This window comes from Camellia sinensis, chromosome 1 (assembly GCF_055761805.1).
Source record: "Camellia sinensis isolate YWXY chromosome 1, ASM5576180v1, whole genome shotgun sequence".
NCBI classification, from domain to species: Eukaryota; Viridiplantae; Streptophyta; class Magnoliopsida; order Ericales; family Theaceae; genus Camellia; species Camellia sinensis.
The window spans coordinates 74,022,390-74,031,612 of NC_138961.1; the positions used below are offsets into that span (position 1 = coordinate 74,022,390).

Below are 9,223 nucleotides of genomic sequence, written 5' to 3' on the forward strand. Positions count from 1 at the left end.
CAAAAAATTCACTAATTGTTAATTTTTAGCGATATGCAAAAAATTATTTTTAGTGACAACTTTACTAGGATTTATTTTCAATAGGACTTAATGAGAATTAAGTCTAACTATTAGGACCCATTAATAGTCTACCCAAGTTTTTGGGTGCTTCTATTTAAACACCACATTTCATCTCAAGGTACATCATTTTCTATAAAAATTTATAATTACAATTACATCTCCCAATGAAATATCCAAATTACCCTCATCTTCTTTCCTAAAACCCTAACAGCCACCGCTCACCTTAACGAAAATGTGTCGCTATCGCCATCACTCCCACATTGCCAGTCATCTCTCTCTCTCTCTCTCTCTCTCTCCCTCTCTCGTGTTTTTAGCCCCAATATTGCCTAAAAATTGAACCAAATCTCTTCTCACTGCCACCATTTTCTTCTTTCTCATTCTTTTCCGTATCAAAAAACCAGACCTCGCCGCCGATAGAACGGCGCTTGTTGGCCGCCACTCCGCCATGGGCGATTGATCCTTTCTTTAGAACCTCTCTAAGCCCAGAAAGATCTGTTCTAGATTTTTCATGATCCATGGATGAAACACCATGATCGAGCTTCAGATCTCCATGATCAAATCTTTGAGAAGTCGGTGGAGGCGCAGTTGAAGAGAGGCATAGATAGCATCGATGGAGTGGAGGCGGATCGTCACACTCTAAGAAGTTGATGGAGCTCCAGATCGCCTCTCTCTACCGCCATCATCGTTACCTCCCGTCGTCATTGCTGCCTCTCACTCCACCTTTCACGCCCACAGGGAACCACCGATAATGAACCACACCGGCGCGGGCAACGGAGTTGGATTACAAGTGGTGGCGGTGGTGGGGTATGTGACTAAGGGTAAAAATGAAACATTGTGATGTGTATTGAACAAATTTATTATTTATTAAATTACTAAAAGTGTGCCTTGAATAGTGGTGTGTCTTGAGATGAAAAGTGGTGTGTAAATAGAGGCACCCCAAGTTTTTATTTAACTCTTCCTTAATTTGATGAACTATTATAGTATTGTTTTAATTAATTTTTTATAAAATTTAAATTTGATGAAACATTACCAACAAAGGTTTGCCTGAGTGGAAATAGCCTGGTCGCTTAAGCAAGTAACCCTTCTGGATGTAGCAAACCTTTTTGGAGAGATCCTTGCCTTGGTGCTTGACTGTACCTTGGAGGATTAGTCCTGGATTAGTCCTGGACGAAGCTTGGAATACCTTAGGAAACAAAAAAAAAAAAAAATTGATGAAACATTGAAGATGATCTAAGTTCAATCTTTTTAACTATCCTTGCGCCTTTAGACTTCAATTTGATATGTGGTGTTATAGCCACACCTGTGGGAAGATTTGGGTTTCCTTGTAAGGCTTTTTCTACATTAAAACTTTAAGTGAGCTTTTGTGAGTATATAAGCTCTAGGTGTACAACCTTGGGTTGGACTCCAAGAGGCACCCCAAGTTTGTAGAAGTGAGGGGTTATGGATAAAGTGAACCTTGGCTCAAACCACCACACACGCGCACGCCGTCGCCGTCCGAGCCGGGCACAGGTATGGGTTGTAGGTCGGGTCGGTTCTAATATTAATTTTTTTTGAGAAAATTTATTTGATTTTTTTCCAAAATTCTCAACAAAATTAATTCAAACTTGAATTTTATTTCCTGTCAATCGTTACCTTTTCCGGTCCAATTGTTCAAAACAGATTAAACTGTCCAAACAATTTTTCAGATCTATTGGAACCCGGACAGATTCAAAAATTGCCAGACAGATTCAAATCTGCCAGCAGTTTTCCAATAGATATAAACTGCCCAGCAATTATCTGTTTGTACTTGTCTAATTTGAATTTGCATCTATTCATTCAAATTTCAGACCTGTTCGGGTCTGTCATGAAGCCTATAAATTCATATTCATTTCCAGCAGATTGGGATCCTGAAAAAATCCAAAAAACTTTGAAATTCTCTTGGTTCCTTATGGTTTTGCTATTTGGTTGTATTGTTCTTCATATTTAATTTTTAGGAAAAAATTCAGAAAGTGTAGAACACAGGTTTTGTTCGCCGTACAAACTGTTTGGAGTTCTACTACAATTTGTGAAGATCATTGTATCCTGGAAGATAGACACTATTTATCCGTAAGCACCGTAGCAGCGCGAATCTGTCTTAAGGACAGAGTGTCACACACTCGACTTGATCTCTTAAATATTTATTCGGTTAGGTAAAATAAATTCTGCAAATAATTTATTTTTATTTGTTTGATTTAGTTTCAATTTATTTTGTACACAGAAGATTGCTCAAACACTAATTGTAGGAAAATATTTAAAAAAAAATTAATTTAATGCAAATAAATAATAAACACAAAATACAAGAAAGTTAGAATAGTTTGTGATCGAGACCAATGTTTGAACACTGTATCTTTAAGAAAGAAATTCGCCTTCGCTTTCACCTCTGATGTTTGCGATTGATGAACGTCCTATCTCTAAAATACAACGATCATCACACCAAAATTACACAACTTTCTATGAATACATCGAACTAATTTGTTCTATGCACTCTCTTTTTTATACTTGACTAGACATAATGTATGAATCTTAAAACTCAATGACATGGATATAGAAGTTATATAATTGGTTAAAATCATTCTAAAAGGTCATAACTCTTAAGTTGAACATTTTCATCTGAAGAGGCACCACAAAGAGTGTCTATCCTTCTTTTTTGAGTTTTTTATTTTCTATATTTTTGGTTTTCAGTGATTTTTTTAATATTTTAAGTAATTTTTTAAAATCTTTTTATTTATTTATATAGATATATTTTAAAAGCAAAACATTTGTAATTTTTTTAAAAAAATCACTAAATACAAAAAATATATAATTCAGTACATTTTTATTTTTTTGTTTTTATTGTTTTTTTTTTTTTAAGATTTTCCACAAATAGGTGCATCTAATAAAAATGAACTAAACTATGAAATTTTTTTCCTAAAACTTAAAAAAATACAAGAACAAAAAAATTTAAACTGTTTTTATAAATTTAAAATCAAACAAAATGTTCTTTAGTTTAAAGGGTTTTTTTTTTTTCCCATAGAATTTGTTAAATTTATACATATAGTGACTTATCTATAAAAATTGCAAAATTTATTTACTTGATGAACCCTTAATCTTTAACATAACGTTTTAATTAATGGATAATGTTTGAAACTCCAAAATGGGTGACTCTCATGAACCCCAATTGAGGTAGACAAGGTATGTATGTATTTTTTTTCTCCTCTCTCTCATAGGTACGTAAGGATTGTAAAAATTATGTTGTGTGAGGGTCTATATCAAAACCCTTAATAAGTAATCTAGAGGGTTGTAACCTTGATGGTGCTTTGTGGCTACCAAATCTCTCTTAAGAGGAGATTTGGATTTTACTCTTAAAAATGAAAAGAAAGACAAGACACAAGTTCTTATAAAGAGAGAGTATAAAATCAACCCCCTTATATATTACATTCGTAATTAATTACCGACTTTCGCTGGTTAAAATAAATATATTAACACGTGGTTGGTTCTTTCTCACCAGCCCCATTCCAGTTCTGAGACTCATTGGGGAACAGATTAATTTAGTAATTTTTTAATTATTTGACTAAAATATAAGTTAAAAAAAATTGTTTGGTATGACTTTTTAACTTTTTATGAAAAGATGTGTAAAAAGTAGAGAGAAAAGACAATCTTTGACTTTTTGGTATGAGTTGTTGGCTTTTTAACTAATTTAGTAACTTTTTGATTTTTTAGCTAAAAAGAAGGGTTCCCAAACGAGGCCTTAGGTTTGACAAATGTTTGAAAACTGATTTTGTTTAGTGGAAAATATGTGGTTAAAAATTTGAACGTTTGACATTTAACAAACTGTGTGGGAAGTGAAATTTTAACTTAATTTAGGTTAAAATTAATAAAAAGATAAAATATGTTAAAATAGTTAATAAGACAAAATATTATATTAAATTTATAATTATTTCACTTTTTCTCTTATAAACATTATATCTAACTATAAAAAAAATCCAATCATCTTTTCAAATACAAAAATTTAGCCTTTTAAAATAGCTAAAAACTAAAATAGCCCACTAAATTAACAACTTTCCAAACACCCACTAAATAAAAAGAAGGTTTGCTATTTAGATCTAAAAACTAGATTTATTTTTTAAATTTAATGATGTACTATAGTCTATTAGAATATTTATGACAACTCTTTCTCACATATTTTTTAATTATTAACTAATTATTATATATTATTGAGTCTAAAAAGTTAAAAAAATAATTTTTTTTGTCCTTTTTTATTTATTTTAAATAATGTTTTATAATGACTTTTTATGTAAACATATTTCACAATTTTTCAAAATCCAAAATTTGTCTGGTTTACGTTTTTTGAAAACTCACTTAAAAACTCAAAACTTGTTTGGTTTAGAATTTTTGAAAACTCATTCTAAAACCCAAAATCTGTTTGGTTTAGGGTTTTTACAAAATCAATTTTGTTGGGTTTTCATAAATTGATGAAATAATTTTTAATGCTATGATCTAGATAGACTTAAACAATAAATAAAATATAAAGAACGCAAAAATAAATTTAATAAATACATAAAACTTTAAAATTGTATTAATTTTTAGGTCTTTTTTTTTGTATTTTTCATTATACAGTAATTTTATAAAAAGTAACATTTAAATATGAAACGTTTTAAATGTATGTAGATTGAGTGGATATAAAATCAGAAAAGAAGTGTTAAATTTTTTAAATCGTTCATAAAAAATAAAAAATATGAAGTGAAACTTTGCCCTATAAATTTGATTAGATACATCTAAAAAGTAAATTTAAATTAGATATATAAAAGAAGTAAACAAATTTGACTGTAATATTGCAAAAAAGTTTCGATTACATGACCAAAAAAAACTCAATAACTAGTTTTAAAAACTCATAACCTAACAAGTTTTGAATTCAATTTTTTAAAAATTATTTTCAAAACTCATAACTAAATAAATTTTTAATTTTTCAAACCCAAAACTCAAAATTGATTTTAAAACTAAACCAACGTAGCGCATTTTTTTTTTTAATACTTTGCCAGATGTAACCAAACACCCTACACTTTTTTGTGATGTGAAAATTAAAAATTAGGCTTAAAAGCCTTTTCCAAACGAGTCCAAATCCTTTGTCGTGCTTCTCTGTAGTGCTGTCTACAGTGCCCCATCCAAATACGATGTCGTTTTGGGCCCAAACACAACAAGAAAACCGAGAAGCTAAGAGAGAAGGAAGGGAGGAATAGAGTCACCTCCGGCCCCATTATTCCTTCGGCGACTTTCGTTTTTGGAAGGACTCATCATCTTCCCCTTCCTCTCCCTCGTCACCCCAGTTGTCACTAACACCACCTCTGATAACTTTGATCACCATGGGAAGCGAAACAACACAACTCCAACAATATCCTCTCTTCTCTTTCTACTACGCATTTCTCTCTCCGCCCATTTCACAATCTCCTTGCATTCCTATATGTTTCTAAAACTTAGCTGATTCAGATTAGAATACCTATTTTCTCAAATTTGGCAAAGAAAATTGTAGAAGAGTCAAAGGAGATTTGGCAAAGAAAAAGAGAAAAGGAACCCATTATTGATCGGAACCCATTAGCCATTTCACAAAGTGCGTACAAAAAGGAAAAATTGGTGTATTGCCAAGTGAAATTGATGGGTTGAGTTTAATTTGTATTGAGAAGGAAATTCATGAGTTTTTTGCTAAAGCTGGGGCAAGATTTAAATAAGTGTTTGATTCAATGGAACATAATTCTCTTTGTTCCTTTCTTCTTCTTCTCGATTCCTTCCTTCTTCTCTCCTAGCTTCTGTTTTTTGTTTTTTTTTTTGGCAGGGGGAGGGGGGAGTTTGGCTCCAAAACGACGTCAATTTGGGGCACTACAGATAGCACTACAGAGACGCACAACAGAGGATCCAGTCTCTTTCCAAACCCTATTGGTAGTTTAAAAAAAAAAAGTTATGGACACAAAACTTCTATTTGGTGAAGTATCACAATGCCTATGAGTTGAGAAATGATACGGTACACACCTTGTGTATTTTTGTAGTATGTAATTTTTTAGTATATGAGTTGGTTGTGTGGTAAAAACTTACAAATAAGATTCAAATTCATCAGTTCGAGTCATTCCAACTAGAGGTTGCCTAACGTCTCATCAACTTCATTTTTAAGCCTGATAACAATAAACTTTTTGAATTTTGCTCATTAATAAGGGTCTTTCTAAATAGAACATATATATCAATATGGTATGTAACCTTACGCTGCTACGCAGCCGTCTAACTCCCACATTTGGAAATTTAATTATTTTAATTAATTTTTTTGGACTATTTTACGAGATAAATAAAATTGTGTTTGAGATGATTTGTTGATTTTTTTTTAATTGAATAAATAATTGTGAGAGAAAAAATAATTAATTATTGTGTAAAATATAGCATTTTAATATTAATTATTTTAATATTTTTTAATCTTTATCAACTATTTTAGCTAAACTTTACATTCCAAACACCCTGCTTTGTTACGATGAAACGTGATCCAAATTAAACAATCACATGGGCTTGTAATTTGGAATTATGATTCAATAAATTATTAAATTATAATATCAATATTATGGTGATGTCGTTGAAATTACAGTAAGTTCGAATGACAATTAACTAAATTATTAAAGGGGGAGGCCGTGGCATGGCATGCGGGCCGAGGCCGTGGCATGGCAAGTTGGGCGACGTCGTGGCAAGGCATGCGGGCCGAGGCCGTGGCATGGCATGCGGGCAGAGGCCGTGGCATGGCATGTTGGGCGACTATTGTGTTCGAAAATTTTTTACAAAAAAGCGATAAATTTAATAAATACTAATAATTATAATTATAATTTTTTCACTTGTAATAATTTTTCAAAGCTCCTCCAATATTTTTCCCATTATTAAAATTACAATATAATATGATTGTGTTAAAACTTCAGAAAATTTGCATCAAGTCAAGGGAGTGCACCAAAGATTTTGCCTAAAAACACAAGTCATTTATTTTTAAAATTTTTCATCAAATCACCCCAATCTAAACGGAAACGGCAACGGCAACGGCAACGGCAACGGAAGTCAGGTTTTAAGCTGATGGAGCAGCAACGACTTTTTTAATTGTAATGTAATTTTACTTACAAACTAACATTCTACAATTTTGGCGCACAAAAAAAACCTGGAGTGCAAGTTATTTTTCCGGCAGATTTGATTAAAAAAGTGTCTATAGTCTATACATACATGCATTAGTAATAAAAGCAAAACCCATCAACTTCTTATTTTGGTAGACACAGCAACATCATTAATTTTCTTGTGAATTTTCGTATATAGCTTTACGCATACTCATCTGAAAATACTCTTCCTTCTTCATGAAGGCCAATTCCTATACCAACCAGCCCAAGCAGACACCAAACCACTTATCCCAAGTGTGACTGCATGGCTACAAAATGGGTTTGGTTCAACCTCTGCAATTGCAATAACCAAATCTGCAACATTAGCAGCCACAGCCATCAACCTCATCACTCTCTCACCTCTGATTTTCCCAACACTTTCCTTCGATTTTTCCTTCTCGCCAATCAACTTTCTCTCTGCCTCCAACCCTTCTCTTATGGCAATAAAATCAGACACAATAAAGAAAATGTACCCAAAAGCCTCACCAAATGCCGAAATGAAGCTCATTTTTATAGCCAGCTTTGCATCAAGGACTCCAATTCTTGAGAGCCAAAGAAAGTGGTCAAAGAAGAAGTAAACCATCTCACCTGCATTGGAAAGGATGGCTAGGAGCTGGAAAGCGGGAGTCGAGCCGGGGCTACGCCGGAGGGAGTTGAAGCCAGTGAGGAAGCGGCCTGTACGGAAGGCTTTGCGGCTGAGCCCGGAAGCCACTTCCCATTGCTTGGCTCGGGTAGCGATGTCGCGGTGAGTGGATTGGAGGCGAAAGTGGAGGAGCTTGGAGATGTATTGAAAAGTCTTGACAAGCTTGTCAATGCCATCTCTCTTGGCTAGGAAGATGACTAGCTTGTCTACTGTATCATTCATGGTTGAGTTGGGGATAAAGGTGTGTTTGGTTGTTGTTGGTGAAGAGAGTACAAGATTGGGCTTGTTTGGGAGGTTTTGTGTGTGAGAAGATTGAAGGAGAGCCACAAAATTATAGGGTTTTTGGATAATAGAGAGTGCGAGATATATATGGTTGGACCTTGTTTATCTTTTGTTTTCTATCAATAGTTCTTATTTTGTCATGAGCAAAGACTCTTCATTGCCACCAATCTTGTGAAATGCATTTTCAAGCAAATTTCAACTTGGTTTAAATCATGAATTTTGACTAAAATTTAAAAAAAAAAAATTTTAAAAAAGCTTATATTTTATTTACATTTTTTTTAATTATTTTCCTTTCTAAGTCTATTGAAATTGATGATGCAAGCACCATCTTAAATTACTAATTAATGATTGTCATGATAGTGATCTTTGAAACCTTTTCCCGTTACACAAGAACACAATCAATCCACAATTAGTTAGAAGTTTCACTATTAAAATTATTTGATAATTTTGTTACGATGTTAATAGTAATATCCACCTAAACTATGTTTTCTTGAGTTCTTTTACTATTAGTGTATTTTATTTTGCTCATCCTTGATTTACATGCACTAATCTACTTTTGTTGCCTGTAAGAGCCCTTGTTGAGTATTCGTTTCATGCAATAACCTATCTTTGTTGCTTATCGCAACTACAAGAAAAAATATCTTTGGCGATCACTTTTTTTGAGATGGTCGCAAAAAGTACACTAAACTGTGACCAACATTTATTTTGGTCACGGATGATTGTGTTTTCGCGACCAACATTTTTTTGGTGGCTAATAGGTAAGTATTTGCAACCAAATACAAAATGTGGTCGCAGAAAGTAATGGCGGGAGAGCAAAAAAAAAAAAAGGGCGGAACGTCAAACCTTTTGGTGACCAGTAGATTGTGGTCACAAAAAGAAAAAAGGATATACTGTGTAACAAAACTACGTAGTTTTGAAATTCCTAAATCAAAAGCACGTTTCCTTAGTCTTGAGCTTCATTGTTGACCTATTTCCTTAATCAAAAACACATTTCCTCTTTTATCACTCTCCACACTTCCAATTGTTTCATCAAAACCCTAGCTACTATCTCCTCACTTTGTCCCCTATTTTTGCTGCT

At 33.0% G+C, this 9,223-nt stretch overlaps 1 protein-coding gene across 1 annotated transcript; it reads right to left on the bottom strand.

Moving 5' to 3' along the window:
* Positions 1-7,231: 7,231 nt before the first annotated feature.
* Positions 7,232-8,183, bottom strand: PEX11B (peroxin 11B). Its single transcript, XM_028247089.2, has one exon. The coding sequence runs from the start codon at positions 8,083-8,085 to the stop codon at positions 7,417-7,419; it is 669 nt and encodes a 222-aa protein (XP_028102890.2). The 5' UTR covers positions 8,086-8,183; the 3' UTR covers positions 7,232-7,416.
* Positions 8,184-9,223: the final 1,040 nt, after the last annotated feature.

Coding starts and splice junctions, on each gene's coding strand:
- PEX11B (XM_028247089.2), bottom strand. CDS start 8,085: ATGAATGATACAGTAGACAAGCTAGTCATCTTCCTAGCCAAGAGAGAT.